The sequence below is a fragment of the Rutidosis leptorrhynchoides genome, chromosome 5, assembly GCF_046630445.1.
Source record: "Rutidosis leptorrhynchoides isolate AG116_Rl617_1_P2 chromosome 5, CSIRO_AGI_Rlap_v1, whole genome shotgun sequence".
NCBI classification, from domain to species: domain Eukaryota; kingdom Viridiplantae; phylum Streptophyta; class Magnoliopsida; order Asterales; family Asteraceae; genus Rutidosis; species Rutidosis leptorrhynchoides.
This window is the reverse complement of record NC_092337.1, coordinates 422,118,094-422,139,213: the sequence shown is the minus strand read 5'-3', so window position 1 is coordinate 422,139,213 and position 21,120 is coordinate 422,118,094. Positions and strand designations below refer to the sequence as shown.

The 21,120-nt window shown below is 34.4% G+C and overlaps 1 protein-coding gene across 1 annotated transcript; it reads left to right on the top strand.

Moving 5' to 3' along the window:
• The first annotated feature begins 271 nt into the window (after window positions 1–271).
• Window positions 272–3,299, top strand: LOC139850012 (uncharacterized). Its single transcript, XM_071839612.1, has 2 exons — window positions 272–3,182; window positions 3,280–3,299. Exons 1-2 carry the CDS (start codon window positions 272–274, stop codon window positions 3,297–3,299), a joined length of 2,931 nt encoding a protein of 976 aa, XP_071695713.1.
• The last annotated feature ends 17,821 nt before the right edge of the window (window positions 3,300–21,120 follow it).

Sequence of the window (21,120 nt, the reverse complement as noted above, 5' to 3'; positions counted from 1 at the left end):
ATTATTATTGTTCTTGTAAGCCCACTTTTATAAGGGCCATGTTTCTAGATTATTCCTAAGCCCTTTAGGTTTATGCTTTCTAGTCTATTTATGTAGTGCGATCTTTCCCTTTTGTAATTATCAATTATCAATAACAGATTAGCATTCTTTACGTATCTTTCTATCGATTATCATGATATCAGTAGCCAAACCCTAACAAAAAAAAAAAAAAAAAACACGCTCGCCTTTTCTGCTTGTTTCTTCTTCAACCTTCAATCACTCAAGGTCATCCATGGCCACACCCGGCAAATACGACAAGATATATACGGTCACCTCCGTGACTCACCTAATTCCAATAAAACTAGACCTCAACAAACACAATTACGTCCATTGGAGTCAATTGTTCAGCAACCATTGTGCTGCTTTTAATGTTGATTCTTTTCTATCTGCATCATCTACTTCCGATCCGCCACCCGACGAATGGAAAAAGGCAGATGCTGTTGTTATGGGTTGGATCTACATCACCATATCCGAGTCTTTTTTAGAACGTCTATTGAATTCGCAACCAACGACAGCCCACGTTGCTTGGGAATTCTTAAAAAATCTGTTTCTTGAAAACAAACGTTCCAAAGTTGTGGAACTCATGGCCGAACTTCACAGCCTTACCATCGGTGATCTAACAGCCGATGCCTATTTTCGCAAGATCGACTCGATTGCATCCATGCTTGATAACCTTGGTTCCAAGATTAAAGATGAAGAATTGGTTACGTATGCCATTACCGGATTAAATGACCGTTACCCTCACGCCACTCATATCATTCTCCATAGTAAAGATTTTTCGGATCTCAATATTCGTTCGATGATCACTCTTGAAGAAATGCAATCTCAACGGAAAAACCGCGGCCTACATGAATCGCAAGGAACCCCTTCGACACCCACTGCTCTTGTCGCTCAGGCCAATCACCAACCGCCGTCCCGCTCTTCCAACACCACGACTCAGGTATGCCGGAATTTCTCGCGTGGGCACTGTCGTTTTGGTGAAAGATGTCGCTATATTCATCAAACTACTCGACCTGGTAATTTACAATCTCAAAACCATACTTCTCGTTCAACAGGAAGTAGCCAGGCACCTTTGTTAAGTATAATTGCATCCCAACAAAACTTATTGGCCCAACAGCACTTTAATAGGTCTGCTTCACACTCTACAGCATCTTTTGGGCCTCGCACACCTTTAGCCCAGACTACTGGCCCACCCGGATTTCATGTTGGCCCACAAGCTAATTGTATTGGGTTGTCCACTGTTGGGCCCAATCATCTGCCGAGCTCATCTATTTATGGACAGCAGGCCCCATTCACTGGACCTACTGTTCACGGCCTATCCACCATCACACCTGGATCCACCGCTACTGGGCCTGCTCAAGCATCACTTGGCCCAATAGCCTTTACAGCTCAGCCTAGTCCATATACTTTTAATTTTGCTGCTCAGCCTGGTCAAGCAACTATTGTTCCAAACGCCTTTTCAACAACGGCACTTCCAGATTACGGTAATTCGGGTTGGACCATGGACACTGGTGCGTCCACACACTTAACTTCTAGCATTAATAGTCTAACTACTATTTTTAATCATTGCATGTATCCCTCGGTCGCCGTTGGCGATGGGAATTTAATTCCTGTCACCAATACCGGCCATAGCGTGTTGCCTAACCCCAACCGTCCCCTACATTTATCTAATGTCCTCGTCACTCCTAATATTGTAAAAAATCTAATTTCTGTTCGTAAATTTACTCGTGATAATAAAGTCTCTGTTTCATTTGACGAATTTGGTTTTTCTGTGAAGGATTACCTGACACGCCGCCTGCTCCTCCGATGTGATAGCACCGGAGATCTATACCCACTCACCGCCCAGCCATCCACTACAACTCCTCAAACACTCCTCGCCACACCTAGTATCTGGCATCAGCGTCTCGGACATCCAAGCACTGATGTTTTTCATCGTCTTGTTTCAAATAATTATATTGCATGTAATAATACGAAGTCTGCTACTTTATGTCACGCTTGTCAGCTTGGCAAACACACTAGACTTCCGTTTAATAATTCTGTCTCCAATGTTTCCTCTTTGTTTGATATAGTTCACTCGGATTTATGGATTTCCCCAATACCGAGTCTTAGCGGTTATAAATATTATGTCTTATTCTTGGACCATTATTCTCATTATTTACGGGTTTTTCCTTTACGAAATAAATCTGAACTATTTGACAAATTTGTTCAATTTCGCACTTACATAAAAACTCAATTCAAGTATGAAATCAAAGCCTTTCAATGTGATAACGGCGGGGAATTTAACAACAAACAAATTCACCAACTTTTCCAAAGTAATGGAATACATATTCGTTTCTCATGCCCACACACCTCTCAACAAAATGGCAAATCTGAACGCATGATCCGCACTATAATTAACCTCATTCGTACCCTCCTTTTTCAAGCTAACCTTCCACCTACCTTTTGGGTCGAAGCCCTTCACATGACCACCTACCTTCTCAACCTTCTCCCATCATCTTCTATCAATCACGAAATCCCTCACACTCATTTATACAAATACAAACCTAACTACTTCACCCTTCGCGTCTTCGAATGCCTATGCTACCCACACTTACACACTACTCATAAACTACAACCCCGCTCCACCCCATGCATCTTTCTTGGCTACCCATCTAATCACCGTGGCTACCGTTGCTACGACCTCTCCACTCACCAAATCATCCTTTCCCGCCACGTCACGTTTGACGGAACTTCCTTTCCTCACGGTGTCACAAACAATACTCCTCCACCATCCTATGAATTCTTAGACCCTGCCCCTCCTAACCTTTTCTCCCGTGATCTATCCGATCCTCTCCCTACAACTATCACTGAACCATCTACATCCAACACTCCTCGTACACCTCCTACACCACCTACACCTCCCACCTCACCCGTTCAACCAGTCAATCCCAACCCCGCACCTTCGCCACCTCCTCCAGCTCAACATAACACCTCCACTCATCCTATGGTCACTCGTCATCACGTGGGCACCACCAAGCCGGTTGACCGCCTAAACCTTATTGTCTCCACTCCTTCCCCTACTCCTAAAACCTATTCGCATGCCTTTAACGACCCTAATTGGCAACACGCTATGACCGATGAATACAATGCTCTCATTAAAAATGGTACTTGGACTCTAGTGCCTCGCCCTTCGGACACGAACATAGTTCGCTCCATGTGGCTCTTTAAGCACAAGTTTAATGCTGATGGATCTTTGAGCAGATATAAGGCTCGCCTGGTAGCAAACGTCACAGTCAGCAGGTTGGCATTGATTGCGATGAGACATTTAGTCCGATTGTAAAACCGGCCACTATCCGGACTGTACTCAGTTTAGCCATTTCTCGACATGGCCCGTTCATCAGCTAGATGTCAAGAATGCATTCTTACACGGGAATCTTACAGAGACAGTCTACATGCATCAGCCTCTAGTATTTCTGGACACCGCACACCCTGATTATGTATGCCTCCTACATAAGTCCCTTTACGGACTGAATGTAAGACCCTAATAATAATTGTACAGTAGTGTAATTATGGTACATGAAGTGTGGGTGACCTTGTATATTAAAACAGAGGTCAGAGAGTGATCTGGGCTGGGTGCGCTCAGCGCACACATAGGGGTGCGCGTGGCGCACTCCTCACTGTAGCCGGATTCTGCTTGTTTTAATTAGATATTTTGATGGGCTTTTTGGTAATTTCACTTATAGACGAGTTGGAGGCCAGTAGGTCAGATCTTGGGGTGTCATTCACTCCATTTTCAACAACATTATCTTCTTCACTTTAATTTTCGAGAGAGAGTGTGATTTCTCGAGTGAGAAAGCTTAAATCCAAGAGGAAGAAGTTGTTCTCGGGCCAAAGTGCGGGTATTAAAGTCGTTCATCTACTCACTAGCTATGTTGTGTTTGTAGTGGTAAGCTCTAATCTTGATTTCCTTGTTTTAAATTTGTGTAAGGGTTAGGGTTTGGAATAGTGATGAACATAAAACCCATATTTGATGATTTTGGGTGTTCTTGGGTAAGATTGAGTCATGAAGACTCAATGGTAACTAACCTAAGGTTTCAAAGTGGTAATTTATGTTTATGAGTCCTAATTGGTTAGTTAATTACTAGCACACCTAGTTAATTGGTAAATGGGTGTTAGTCGGATTAGTGGATGACCCGAAATGGGTGTGTTGACTTTAAATGAGTTAAAGGGGTAAATGATTGACCTAGTTGGGGATCATGGGTATGAATTACCCTAATTATGTTATAGTTAGTGTTGTTGGACATTAATCACTAGCTTTTAAGTGATTAATGGTGGTCTTGACCCTTAAGGGCGGTTTTGGTGAAAATGGGGCATTTAATGCATTAAGTCATTAAATGCACATAAGTGAATTGTTGGTATTTAGTCCAACTAGATTGTGTGTTGATTGAAGTACTTATTATATTAGGTACTTTGATTTGAAGCTTGCGGAAGTATAAAACCGTTACCGAATCATTAAGGTGAGTGGAATAATTATATGCGTAGGTATATAATGTATTTATTTGTTGTAGCGTGAGATGTGAAGTGTCGAAGTGTTAAGACACCACGTTTCACGTGACTAGTGAAGCATTGAGGTGTTAAGATGCCACTCTAAGTAATTGACGAGTGAAGCATCGAGGTGTTAAGATGCCACTCGGGGTGAAGCATCGAGGTGTTAAGATGCCACCTAGGAGTGAAGTGTCGAGGTGTTAAGACGCCCCTCCATAAAGTAAAGAGTGAAGTGATATCGTAGCGTGGGGGTACGAAAATAGTATTATTTTTTATTACGAAATACGTAACAAATTACACAAGTTTTAATTATTTATTTACAGATGGGATATACCTAAACCTTGCTACAACACTATAGGCAATGTACCTAATCGTAGAGTAGTATAGTTTTTAGTAAGTCCGGTTCGTTCCACAGGGAGCTGGCTTATTTCACACTATATTTTAAATAACTATATCTGTACAAAATATATATAATTATATATAATAATATATAAAAAGGGGGTTTACCGTTTAATGACCGGTTTGTCGGTTTTATATCTTAAGTCACAATCAAAACCGAATGTAAAATATTAAATAAATAAAAGACTTAATTTAAAGCGTAAAGTAAATAACAATAATAAAAGTGCGAATAAAAGTGCGATAATTAAAAAGTACGATAATTAAAAGTGCAATTAAATACAATGACAATAAATAAAAGAGCGATAATTAGAAGTGCAATTAAATATGAAAATAAAGGAATTATGCTTATTTAAACTTCCGTAATCATGATGTTTGACGCGTTGATTTTAGTTTTATGCCCATGGGTTAATTGTTCTTTGTCCTGGATTATTTAATATGTCCGTCTGGTTTTTGTCCATAACAGTCCATCAGTCATAAATATAAAGTGCGAGTGTCCTCGTCAAATTATCCTTATACCCGAAGTCAAATATTCCAACTAATTGGGGACTTAAACTGTAACAAGGTTTTAATACTTTGTTTAATAATTATACCAGGTTATCGACTGCGTGTAACCCAAGGTTTTAATACTTTATTATCAATTATGCCAAGTGTCCTTGTACATAATTTCACCCCTGTTTTAATAATTCCATAGACTATTAATCCATTCCCGTGTCCGATTAAATGAACGATTATTCGTACATATAAATACCCCGCCCATCGTGTCCGATCGAGTGTATATGGTTATTTATAGATACGTCCAATTGTAAATCTTTATATTAAAATTAACAAACAATCATTTAGTTAAACAAATATAAAGCCCATTAATAGCCCATAGTCTAATTTCCACAAGTGTCGTTCTTTTGTCCAAACCTCAATTATGGTACAAAACCCAATTACCCAATTTTAGTATTTAGCCCAACATCATGATTAATTCGGAATAAATAAGCATAACAATAACTTAGTTACGAAACATTAATTTAAAAAGGAGAACATAACTTACATTGATTATTTATCGCGTAGTGTTACACGGACAGAACTTCGACTTCAAAACCCGTAAATTAACCTTTACATTACCTAATCTAAACTAATATACAACTAAACTAATATATATATATATATATATATATATATATATATATATATATATATATATATATATATATATATATATAAAGATACAGAAAGATATAGATATGGTGTAGGTAACTCGGCAGAATGCTCGGCCTTTTATAGGGCAAATCTGATTTCTGTAGCTCCGCGATCATGGAGGTTTTAGCCTTCACAGCTCCGCGATCGTGGAGGACAGGATTCCAGCTCACCAACTTTTGGATTTTTACTTGTCGACGTTTTATTTAAAATATATATAATATATAAATAATTTATATAATTATTTAAATATTATATTATATTCTTGTGCATAGTTGACTCATAATTTTTAGTCCGTTGCGTCGAGCGTTGAGAGTTGACTTTGGTCCCGGTTCCGGATTTCCGAACGTCCTTTCGTATAATTTAATATCTTGTACTTTGCGTTCCGCAACTTGTACTCTTGTCTTTTTTAGACGTTTCTCATCAATAATTTGAACCACTTGGATTGTATCTTGTACATTTGAGCTTTTTGGACGTTTGCGTCTTCAAATCTTTGTTTTCGCCTTTTGTCTTCGCACTTATTTATTTAAACGAATATTACTTGAAAATAGAACAATTGCAACTGAAAACTTTACATATTGGAAGGATATTGCTACTAAATATATGTTCATTTGAAGCACTATCAAATATCCCCACACTTGAACGTTGCTTGTCCTCAAGCAATACAGAACTTGAAATTAAATCACACGAATCACTTCTTTATTTTTCACACTTTTTACATCAGTGATTTTGATACTGCGGTATAAACAATGATAGTAACGGTGTGGTTTACTGTCCCACATGACTATTAAAAATTTAGATCCTTTAAGGAAATTGGATCTTTATGAAAACATTTGATCTTTTGAAAATTCAATCTAGCTTTTACCCTAGATAAGTTTTCCGGAATAACCCTTCACCGGTGTTTGCAAAATATTTTTGTGGGTTTCAGATTTGAAAATTTTAGCTCAACACTTGCGGTTTTGGGTTACCCACTTGCTAACCTTGTATTTAGAAAAGCAACACGTCCAGTTTACTTGTCCCGTATATTACCTTTCGGTAAACTACCGTCCGGTTGTAAAGGAAAGCGATGAACAAGCAACTGTTAAGGCAATGTCTAATGACATGCATTTGATTATGGTCCAAAAACGTGTCGGATGCTATTACTATCCTTTGTAGGAGCAATAGTAAAGATCATCCTATGATTTTTTGGTCTGGCACAAGGTCCTGTCTTCGACCATGCTATGCAACCACCGTTCTTACGGTTGACACCCGATTTGGTTCAGGTGACCTAATGAATTCCAGGTGAATTCTCAGGATTTTACGTTCAATGGTAATGAACGCATTGAAAATAGGTTTTCAGAAAACAAATCGATTTGTAATTTGATCAAAATATTTTCTCGTTCAAACTCGAGTTTAGATATCATTGAATTCCATGAGTTTGTAATTCCCAATCTTTAAGGTCAATCTCAAGGATTGAGTAATATCAGTCTTAAAAGCTGATTTTTAATCTTTAAGGAGATTATCCTTTCTGGGGATCTAGTTCATTAGTCTTACCCAGCTAATTTGCACGGCGTCCTTCCCATTTTACAAGACAGATCCTCTCATGGTTAGGATAAGTCTGACCACTTGGCGACCCTGTTTGATGCTGAGGTCCGTGGATTTCCTGCTGATTTTAGAGATGACTTTTCTAGATTTTTCGTCAACCTACAGCTGGTCTGGACGACAACTTCTTGACCTAAATCAAGAAGCGCGTGTCTTTTTCGGAAGACTTTACTTCCTTTTAATGATGGAATTAATTCATCGTGTAGATCCATCTTTTCTTTTATCTTTATTATAATATTGCGGGTAAAACAGTCAATTTAGTCCAAAACAAAAGCACCTGCAATAAACTTTACAGAAACATGTGATAGATAGTTTTTAATTGAATAACTTGGTACACTCTCTCCACACTTAGCTTTTTTCATGCGTCTTTTTATATCTTAATAAATAAATTCAAGCGTTTTAGCTGTTTCTCAATTTATGTCCTTTTCGAGGTAACGATAATTTCGGTATTAACACATAGTTTTCATTGTTCATAAATATGTATAAACATGATTTTGAATTCATTTAGTTGAAATTTTTTTTAAAATTTTCACAAAATTTAGAAAACAAACCAAGTATAAACCCGAGAGAATTTATAATCCTTCCCCACACTTGAGATCATGCAATGCCCTCATTTGCATGAAATCATACTCTAATTATAAATTCATGAGGGTGATTAGTGTAGAAAAGTGATTGAAAATACCCAGTTTGTAATTACTAAGGTCGTCGAATGATAGATGGCGCGCCTCATCGTTCATTCCTTTTGTTGTTTTATCACACATGTTTTTCTTCACAAATGGTTGTTTTTCTGAACTGTTTGCTAATCTTTGAAAATGTGTCTTTTACCCTTACTCATCATGCATGTTTATTAATGAGTTATGCACTAACCCGAACCCCGAATTTAACGTTAAGTGGGGTTAGACTTCCCCATACTTAGCTGACGACATGTGAAGTCGGTAGAATAAGTTCCACGAATTAAAATAGTGAGTCAGTTATTTACATCTCGGGTGGTATAGAATATATCAATGGGTTTAAAGTTTAGACCCACCCGATCGTCACTACTTAATTCTTTTTTAAGTGTAGCTTTTAGTAAATGGATATGTCTCTTTTCTGGTTCTTGGTCAAATGGATCGATATACACTGACATACATATTTCTATAGGGTGGACAATTCCTAACATTTCCTTTCGTTCATTCTCGGGATCAAAGTTTTCACCTTTATTACCCAATTGGGTGAAATTTGAGGTGTCAATATCTATTACAGCTTGTAGTTCATCTTTAGTAGATGACTAATAATGCTAAAAACGAACATATATTTCATAGCATTATTCCTCAAGTAAGACAAGCTTTTAGTTGCAATTGTTCTATTTACAAGTGATATTCGTTTAAATAATAAAAGGTGAAGACAAAAGACAGATTCGACGAATTGAAGACGCAAACGATCAAAAAGCTCAAAAGTACAAAATACAATCAAAGTGGTTCCAAATATTGATAAGAAACGTCTCAAAATTACAAGAATACAAGATTCAAAACGCAAAGTACAAGATATTAAATTGTACGCAAGGACGTTCGAAAATCCGGAACCGGGACCAGAGTCAACTCTCAACGCTCGACGCAACGGACTAAAAATTACAAGTTAACTATGTATATAAATATAATATAATATATAATTAATTATATAAATTATATATATATTATATTTATATATTAAAATCGTCGGCAAAGAAGATCCAAAAAGGGATGAGCTGTAAAAGCAAACTCCACGACTCGCGGAGTTTGAAAGGGAAATATCCCGCGACTCGCGGAGTTTGAAGGGGAAATATGCCGCGACTCGCGGAGCCCCAAATTACAAAAATGCCTATAAAAGCTCGCGCATTCTGAACGTAAAACATATATCAATCTCTCTATCTAAACGTATGTGTATATATATATATATATATATATATATATATATATATATATATATATAATTTTAATTTTAATTTTAATTCTAATAATAAGGGTATGTTAGCGCATATTGTAAGGGTGTAAGTCGAAATTCTGTCCGTGTAACGCTACGCTATTTTTAATCATTGTAAGTTATGTTCAACCTTTTTAATTTAATGTCTCGTAGCTAAGTTATTATTATGCTTATTTAAAACAAAGTAATCATGATGTTGGGCTAAAAATATTAAAATTGGGTAATTGGGCTTTGTACCATAATTGGGGTTTGGACAAAAGAACGACGCTTGTGGAAATTAGACTATGGGCTATTAATGGGCTTTATATTTGTTTAACTAAATGATAGTTTGTTAATTTTAATATAAAGATTTACAATTAGACATCCCTATAAATAACCATATACACTCAATCGGACATGATGGGCGGGGTATTTATATGTACGAATAATCGTTCATTTAACCGGACACGGGAATGGATTAATAGTCACTAGAATTATTAAAACAGGGGTGAAATTATGTACAAGGATACTTGGCATAATTGATAACAAAGTATTAAAACCTTGGGTTACACGCAGTCGATAACCTGGTATAATTATTAAACAAAGTATTAAAATCTTGTTACAGTTTAAGTCCCCAATTAGTTGGAATATTTGACTTCGGGTATAAGGATAATTTGACGAGGATACTCGCACTTTATATTTATGACTGATGGACTGTTATGGACAAAAACCAGACGGACATATTGAATAATCCAGGACAAAGGACAATTAACCCATGGGCATAAAACTAAAATCAACACGTCAAACATCATGATTACGGAAGTTTAAATAAGTATAATTCTTTTATTTCATATTTAATTTTCTTTATTTTATATTTAATTGCACTTCTAATTATCGCACTTTTATTTATTGTTATTTAATTGCACTTTTAATTATCGTACTTTTAATTATCGCAATTTTATTTTATCGCACTTTTATTTATCGCAATTTCCTTATCGTTATTTACTTTACGCTTTAAATTAAGTTATATTTATTTTTATTATTTTACATTAGATTTTAACTGCGACTAAAGTTTTTAAAATCGACAAACCGGTCATTAAACGGTAAAAACGCCCCTTTTATAATAATAATATTACTTATATATATTTGTATTTTTATAAATTAAACTAATATAGCGTTAAGCTTTGTTTAAAGATTTTTCCCGGTGGAATGAACCGGACTTACTAAAAACTACACTACTGTACGATTAGGTACACTGCCTATAAGTGTTGTAGTAAGGTTTAAGTATATCCATTCTATAAATAAATAAATATCTTGTGTAAAATTGTATCGTATTTAATAGTTTTTCCTAGTAAAATATAAGCTATTTCATATACACCTCGCATAACATCAAGTATTTTTGGCGCCGCTGCCGGGGATCAAAATCTAGCTTAAAAGCCGGAAGCGCAACGCTAATATAAAAAAAAAGATTTTTATTTTTAGATTACTTTTATAAAAATACGTTTTTGTAAAAATACGTTTTAAATATTCGAAAATATAAAAAGATAAACAAAAATATAAATATTTTTAAGAGTTTGTTAAATATTTAAGTTTTATAAAGTTTCTTTATTTTTATTTTATAAAAATATGAGTTTTATTTAAATATTTTGTGTTTATTTAAAAACATAAAATCAAAACCGAAAAAAAAATATATATATAAATCTATTTTTAAGATTTTTATAAAATTATAAAGTATTTCTATTTTTATTTTAGTTTTTAAAATATAAGTTTTTATTTATTATATTTTATATAATTATTAAAAATAGAAAAATATATAAAATATAATTTAAAAAAAAAACTACAGAACCTGTCAAACGATATTTGTGCATTTAAAATTTTAACCTCCGCGACTCGCGGGGTTTTCTGGTACGTGGCACCGCAACTCGCGGAGCCACCCTGACACGAGCAGAAGCCCTAATTCAGCATCATTACGGAGTAATTATTATTATTATTATTTAAAACCCTAATTAGGTTTTTAGTTTTTAATTAGTTAATTTAAGTTATTATTTTGTTTAATTAGTTTAATTAATTTACAAAATTAATAGTTTTATAATATAAATAATATAAAAATAATATTTTTATAAAAATTGTACCTTTCTAAGATATTGCCATTTGGGATATAGTTTTTCTTGTAAGCTTTAATATTTTTAGACGCAACTTTTAATTTTTAGTTTTTAGTTCCTTTTTAAGTTTCGACGCGCTACTTTCTTATTTTTATTTTTCGACGCCTTCTACCTATGTATCAATTATCACTCCAATTAGTAATCTCAATTTGCAATTTTAATTTTAAGTTAGTGATAATAATAAGGTTGGGTTAGTCGAGTGTTTTAAAGTTTTATAAGTCACTCTTTTTCTTTCTTATTTTTGACGCCTTTTATTTTTCAACCCTTTTCTTTTTCGACCTATTTCGACGCGCTCTTTCTTTTTCTTTCTTATTTCTCGCCATTCTAGTTTTTAGGACTTAGAATTTTCTCTATTTCTTCTCTAAATTTCTTAAAATTACGAAAATTTATTTTAAGTGGTTAAATTGATAGACATCAAAATTTTCTGGTTCGTAGTAATAGTTGGATTTGTACGTGGACCGGGTTATTGGAGCCAAACAGTACTCAATTATATTGAGACCAAACGAATCCTGCCCCTCTGCTGCATCTTTTGGCTATTCGAAACGTGGGCAAAATCAGAAAAGTCTATTAATTGGATAACTTATATAATTTTTCTTTCCTTTTAAAAACTAATAGGATATTCAGTGAATGCACCGAGCAAGACGTTCACCACCTTTTGTACGTTCACCACCTTTTGTACGTTCACCACCTGTAACTCGATCAAGACATCTAGCTAATATTACCGCCGTTGATTTTCCTTTAGAATCGTCATCCAGTCGACCAAGTACTCCAATTCAAATTTCCGATAATCCATTTTTTAAACCCGATCTCACAATTGAGAATCTGGAGAATATTCAGGGATGATTCATAGATCCCGAACCATTAATTTTTCCTCCGGAACCACCAATCATTCAAACAGAGATTGTTGAGGAACGAACCATTAAATCAGAATCCTCTAGTGATTCAGATTTAACAAATTCAATCATGGAGAATCTGGAACCTTTAAGTATGGAAGACCGAATGCGAGCTAAATGCACTGGCCAAGGTCACGCAATTACTCATCCTGACATTAATGCGCCAGATTATGAAATCAAAGGACAAATTCTACACATGGTGACTAATCAATGCCAATTTAGTGGTGCGCCGAAGGAAGATCCAAACGAACATCTTCGTACCTTTAATAGAATATGCACACTATTTAAAATAAGAGAAGTGGAGGATGAACAGATATATCTCATGTTATTTCCCTGGACTTTAAAGGGAGAAGCCAAAGATTGGTTGGAATCGTTACCTGAAGGGGCGATTGATACATGGGACGTTTTAGTTGAAAAATTTCTTAAACAATTCTTTCCGGCATCTAAAGCCGTAAGACTTCATGGAGAAATGTTACGTTCACACAGAAACTGAATGAAACTCTATATGAGGCATGGACCAGATTTGGAAAGTTATTAAGAGGATGTCCGCAACATGGTTTAGACACCTGTCAAATAGTACAAATATTCTACCAAGGATGCGACATCACTACAAGAAAAGACATAGATATAGCAGCTGGTGGTTCAATTATGAAGAAAACCGAAACTGATGCTTACAAAATTATTGATAACACTGCTTCCCACTCACATGAGTGGCACCAAGAAAAAGATATCGTTAGATCATCTAAAGCAGCTAGAGCCGATTCTAGCCATGACTTAGATTCCATTTTAGCAAAGATAGATGCTGTCGAGAGACGAATGGAAAAGATGACTAAGGATATACACTCAATACGAATTATTTGTGAGCAGTGTGGAGGACCACATTTGACAAAAGATTGTCTTAGTATTGAGCTAACAATGGAACAAAGAGAGAATGTTTCATATATAAACCAAAGGCCTGTAAATAATTATCAGAATAATTATCAACCGCCAAGACCAATTTACAATCAAAACCAGAATTATAACCGAAATATTCCATACAACAACCAACAAGGTCCTAGCAATCAACAAGTATCAAATAATACTTACAACCAGCAAAGACCTAATTTTCAAAACAAACCACCACAAACCGATGATAAAAAGCCGAATTTAGAAGATATGATGACGAAGCTAGTTGAAACTCAAACGCAGTTTTTCACATCTCAGAAACAAACCAATGAACAAAATGCTCAAGTATTTAGAAATCAACAAGCTTCTATTCAAAATTTGGAACAAGAAGTGAGTAACCTAGCAAGGTTAATAGGTGAAAGAAAACCGGGAAGTCTACCTAGTAATACAAATGCTAACCCCCAGAATGAAACAGCTAAAGCCATTACCACAATAAGTGGTACAACACTTAAACCACCTGAAATACCTGTAATTTCTGATGAAGCTATTCCTACTCCACAAGAACCACAACCTGAACAAGATAAGGAAAAAGAACCGGTAGTTGAAAAGGTTAATGAAGATAACACAGTTAAGGCTAAACCTTATGTTAAACCATACCAACCACCACTTCCTTACCCGAGTAAAATGAAAAAAGAGAAACTTGAAGCCGAGCAATCCAAATTCTTGGATATGTTTAAACAGATAAATGTAAATCTTCCTTTCATTGATGTGATTTCAGGAATGCCTAGATATGCTAAATTCTTGAAAGATCTGATCACGAATAGAAAGAAAATGGAAGAACTCTCGGCCGTTACTATGAATGCTAATTGTTCAGCAGTGCTGTTGAATAAGATACCAGAAAAACTATCAGATCCAGGAAGTTTCACAATTCCATGTTTTCTGGGTAGTCTTAGTTCAATAGAAGCATTGGCAGACTTAGGTGCTAGTATAAATTTAATGCCGTATTCACTATACACTAAACTAGACCTTGGAGAATTGAAACCAACAAGAATAAGCATACAACTAGCCAATCGATCAATAAAATATCCTAGAGGGATAATGGAGAACATGCTAGTTAAAGTTGATACTTTAGTATTTCCATTGGATTTTGTTGTTCTGAACATGGAAGAAGATTCTCAAGTTCCTCTCATATTAGGAAGACCATTCTTAAACACGGCTAAAGCAATGATAGACGTGTTCGGTAAGAAACTGACCCTAAGTATAGAGGACGAGAGTGTTACCTTTTCAGTTGATAGAGCAATGCAACAACCGCAATCTGCGGATGATACATGTTATTATATTCAAACTATAGATTCACATGCAGAATTGTTAGAAGAATTTCCAGAATTACAAGGAACAGGAGAATGTTCTTTAGGAGAAGGTACTGAACCAATTGATGAAACTGAAATGTTAGCTACACTTATAGCTAATGGATATGAACCAACAACAGAAGAAATTCAAATGCTAAAAGAAGAAGACAGATATCGATACAAATCATCGATAGAAGAACCACCGACATTAGAGTTAAAGCCACTTCCAAACCATTTGGAATACGCTTATTTACATGGTGAATCTGAATTACCTGTAATAATATCACCTTCTCTTACTGAAAATGAGAAATCACAACTCATTTCTGTGTTGAAAGCTCATAAACCAGCCATTGCATGGAAGATTCATGATATAAAAGGAATAAGTCCTTCGTATTGCACACATAAAATCCTTATGGAAGAAGGTCATAAAACGTATGTGCAACGCCAACGAAGACTAAATCCTAATATGCAAGATGTAGTTAAAAAAGAAATTATTAAACTGCTAGACGCAGGTTTAATTTATCCAATCTGTGATAGTCCATGGGTAAGCCCAGTTCAATGCGTGCCTAAGAAGGGTGGCATGACTGTCATTACAAATGAGAAAAATGAGCTTATTCCTACTAGAACTGTAACAGGATGACGTGTATGTATTGATTATAGAAAATTAAATGACGCCACCAGAAAAGATCACTTTCCCTTACCTTTCATTGATCAAATGTTGGAAAGATTAGCCGGAAATAGTTACTATTGTTTTCTTGATGGATTTTCCGGATATTTTCTAATTCCAATATGATGTTATGCGAGGTGTATATGAAATAGCTTTATTTTACTAGGAAAAACTATTAAATACGATACAATTTTACACAAGATATTTATTTATTTATAGAATGGATATACTTAAACCTTGCTACAACACTTATAGGTAGTGTACCTAATCGTACAGTAGTGTAGTTTTTAGTAAGTCCGGTTCGTTCCACAGGAAAAATCTTTAAACAAAGCTTAACGCTATATTAGTTTTAATTTATAAAAATACAAATATATATATAAGTAATATTATTATTATAAAGGGGGGTTTTTACCGTTTAATGACCGGTTTGTCGATTTTTAAAACTTTAGTCGCAGTTAAAACCTAATGTAAAATAATAAAAATAAATATAACTTAATTTAAAGCATAAAGTAAATAACGATAAGGAAATTGCGATAAATAAAAGTGCGATAAAATAAAATTGCGATAATTAAAAAGTACGATAATTAAAAGTGCAATTAAATACAAAAACAATAAATAAAAGTGCAATAATTAGAAGTGCAATTAAATATAAAATAAAGGAAATTAAATATGAAATAAAAGAATTATGCTTATTTAAACTTCCGTAATCATGATGTTTGACGTGTTGATTTTAGTTTTATGCCCATGGGTTAATTGTCCTTTGTCCTGGATTATTCAATATGTCCGTCTGGTTTTTGTCCATAACAGTCCATCGGTCATAAATATAAAGTGCGAGTATCCTCGTCAAATTATCCTTATACCCGAAGTCAAATATTCCAATTAATTGGGGACTTAAACTGTAACATGGTTTTAATACTTTATTTAATAATTACACCAGGATATCGACTGTGTGTAACCCAAGGTTTTAATACGTTGTTATCAATTATGCCAAGTGTCCTCGTACATAATTTCACCCCAGTTTTAATAATTCTAGTGACTATTAATCCATTCCCGTGTCCGGTTAAATGAACGATTATTCGTACATATAAATACCCCGCCCATCGTGTCCGATTGAGTGTATATGGTTATTTATGGGTACGTCCAATTGTAAATCTTTATATTAAAATTAACAAACTATCATTTAGTTAAACAAATATAAAGCCCATTAATAGCCCATAGTCTAATTTCCACAAGTGTCGTTCTTTTGTCCAAACCCCAATTATGGTACAAAGCCCAATTACCCAATTTTAATATTTTTAGCCCAACATCATGATTACTTCATTTTAAATAAGCATAATAATAACTTAGCTACGAGACATTAAATTAAAAAGGTTGAACATAACTTACAATGATTAAAAATAGCGTAGCGTTACACGGACATAATTTTGACTTACACCCTTACAACATTCGCTAACATACCCTTATTATTGGAAATTAAAATTAAAATTAAAATTAAAATTATAATATATATATATAATACGTTTGATAGAGAGAAAGAAAAAAGATGTGTAAAAAATTCCGCCGAATGCTCGGCCTTTTAAAGGTGGATTTCTGACTTTTTGGGCTCCGCGAGTCGCGGTGAATTTACCCTTCAAACTCCGCGAGTCGCGGAGTTTGAATTTCCAGCTCACTCCAATTTGGATCCTAGTCTGCCGACGGTTTATTATATAAATATAATATATATATAATTTATATAATTAATTATATATTATATTATATTTATATACATAGTTAACTTGTAATTTTTAGTCCGTTGCGTCGAGCGTTGAGAGTTGACTCTGGTCCCGGTTCCGGATTTTCGAACGTCCTTGCATACAATTTTAATATCTTGTACTTTGCGTTTTGAATCTTGTACTCTTGTAATTCTGAGACGTTTCTTATCAATAATTGGAACCTCTTTGATTGTATTTTGTACTTTTTAGCTTTTTGGTCGTTTGCGTCTTCAATTCGTCGAATCTATCTTTTATCTTCACCTTTTATTATTTAACCGAATATCACTTGTAAATAGGACAATTGCAACTAAAAGCTTGTCTTTCTTGAGGAATAATGCTATGAAATATATGTTCATTTTTAGCATTATCAAATATTTCCACACTTGAGCGTTGCTTGTCCTCAAGCAATATAGTCTTGAAATATACTAGAATCACTTCTTTATTCTTCACACTTTGTACATTAGTGATTTCTATACGGCGGTATAAACAATGGTAGTAACGATGTGGTTTACAGTCCCACATGACTATAAAAATTTAGATCCATTAAGGAAATTGGATCTTTATGAAAACATTTGATCTTTTGAAAATTAAATCTAGTTTTTACCCTAGATAGGTTTTCCGGAATAACCCTTCACCGGTGTATGCAAAATGTTTTTGTGGGTTTGGTGGGTTTCAGATTTGAAAATTTTAGCTCAAAACTTATGGTTTTGTGTCACCCACTTGCTAACCTTGTATTAGGAAAGCAACACGTCCAGTATACTTTCTCCGTATATTACCTTTCGATAAACTACCATCCAGTTGTAAAGGAAAGCGTTGAACAAGCAACTGTTAAGGCAATGTCCCCTGACATACTTTTAATTATGGTCTATAACGTGTCGGACGCAATTACTATCCTTGGTAGGAGCAATAGTAAAGCTCACCCTTATAATTTTTCGGTCTGGCACAAGGTCCTGTCTTCGTCCATGCTATGCAACCACCGTTCTTACGTTTGACACCCAATTTGGTTCAGGTGACCTAATGAATTTCAGTTGAATTCTTAGGATTTTACCTTCAATGGTAATGAACGCATTGAAAATGGGTTTTCAGAAAACAAATCGGTTTTAATTTTTGATCAAAATATTTTCTCGTTCAAGCTCGAGTTTAGATATCATTGAATTCCATGAGTTTGTAATTCTCAATCTTTAAGGTCAATCTCTAGGATTGAGTAATATCAGGCTTAAAAGCTGATTTTTAATCTTTAAGGAGATTATCCTTTCTGGGGATCTGATTCATTAGTCTTATCAAGCTAATTTGCACGGTGCCCCCCATTGTACGAGATAAATCCTTCTCATGGTTAGGATAAATCTGACCACTTGGCGACCCTGTTTGATGCTGAGGTCCGTGGATTTCCTGCTGATTTTAGAGATGACTTTTCTAGATTTTTCGTCAACCTACAGCTGGTCTGAACGACAACTTCTTGACCTAAATCAAGAAACGCGTGTCTTTTTCGGAAGACTTTACTTCATTTTAATGATGGAATTGATTCATCGTGTAGATCCATCTTTCTTACAGTAAATCGGGTAAAACTTTTTAGTTTAGTCCAAAGCAAAAGTATTTTCAGTTATTTGTTACAGAAATATGTGACATATGTTTAAAATAACTTGGTAAATTTTTCCACACTTGGCTTTTATTTTCCTTTTTATTGTCCTCTATTCCATTTTAAATGAATTCTAACATTTTGGTTTGTTTCTCAATTTATGTCCTTTCCGAGGTAACAATAATTTCGGTGTTAACACCTAGTTTTATCGTTCATAAATATGTATAAACATGATTTTGAGTTCATTTAATTGAAAATTTTGAAAATTTTTACTAGAATTGGGTAGTCAGTATATAAGACTATGACTGTTCTTTGTTATCAGAGAGCACTAGATTCTAATACAACTACTGCGTTACTAGTATTTTTAATGGTAACCAAGTGTATAAGTTAAAATTTTTAAAAATCCGAAAGAATTAAAAATTCGAAAGAATTTAACCCCTTCCCACACTTAAGATCTTGCAATGCCCTCATTTGTAAGAAATCAGTAACAATTTAAATTATTGAGGGAGATTAGCGTAGAAAAATGATTAAATTTTACCAAAGTTTCCAATCATATTGGCGTTAGTTTTTTTATATAAAAAGGTTATAATTTCTAAAACATAAATTAATAAAATTTTAAAAATTTATTTCTTTTTAGGAGCGAGGGCGTTTCGGATCGTTGTCCTAGTCCGTCCCTCGACAAAATTTTAAAATTTGTCAATTTAAAGCGCGGTTTTTAAAAGTAAAGATTTTTGGTTTTTTTTTTTTTTATATTTTTGGTATACTTTAATTCAATAAGATTAAAAATAATGATAATAAAAGTTCTCGTCCCTCCCTCGGGTAAAGCAATTCCGGTTCAAAGACCTAGTCTTCAACTCACGACGAATTTTAAAAATTATATTTTTAACTTAGCGAAATAAAGTAAATTTTTGTTTTTAAATTCACACCAAACTTAAATTTAAAATGCATAAAATTAAAAATTCATATTTTTTTAAAAATTAAAAATTCACACCAAACTTATATTATATTTTGGGTTGATTGATTAAAGATATTTATACCTTAAGAATAAACGTTAAATTTCGCAGTGATGTAATAAATTTTTGTATGATATCAATAATTTCGGTCGCAAGACCTAATTTTATTGAATACCAATTTAATACTTTATAGCGAACAAATTAGCGTTTATTATCAAAAGGTTAAAAATAAAAATAAAAATAAAAACTGTACAAACTTACCTGTGAAATAGTATTCTTAGTGATATGCTCTAGCCCACTCATAAGATAGTCGGACTAATTGGTTTTCCATGGCTACATAGGCGTAACCTCGAGCATTTAATGTTTTTTCTTCTAAACATATGAACGGTCCATCTCTGCATAAAGTAAAAATTCGGTGTTTGAATAAGTTTGATTATTTGAACATTTACCTTCGTGTGACCATTTTCCGCATTTGTGACATTTTTCAAGGTGTCGTGCTCTTCTTTTCGCTGCGGATTTTGATTTTCCTTTACCAAATTGTAACTTATTATCTTCGCATCTGGATTCTTTTCTTACTCCGTCCAATTTACCTCTGATTAATGATACTATTTCACTTGGAAGTGTGTCATTATTTCGTTTAGTGATCAAAGCGTGTAGCATTAGACCATGGTTTAGTTCACAGGAAGTCTTCATTTCGTAAAACCTAAAAAAAAAAAAAAATTCAGAATGGGGGGAGAAGACTAGTTCTTTAGGGTCTGCTAGGGAAAGACCATTCGGGTTCTATTTTCGAGAACTACACGAAAACAGAAAATCTAACTCTAACAGAAATACATATTATCCTTTAAAGACTTGATTCTCCCCACACTTAGTTAGCTGTGGTGTTGAAATTGTGATTAACTTCGTTGTCAACTTCCATCGGACTATCTATGTAGTGTTTAACTCTATGACCATTAACTTTCAATTCAATCCCATTTGAATTTATTAATTCTATCGTTTCGTATGGGAAAACTCTTTTGACTATGAATGGTCCAGACCATCTTGATTTCAATTTTCCAGGAAATAGCTTGAATCGTGAATTGAAAACAAGAACTCTGTCTCCTTCTTTAAATTCTTTTGAACTTCTGATTCTTTTATCATGCCATTTCTTTGTTCTTTCTTTATAGATTAACGAATTTTCGTATGCTTCATGTCTTAATTCTTCTAATTCGTTTAGTTGACTTAATCGTAGACGTCCAGCTT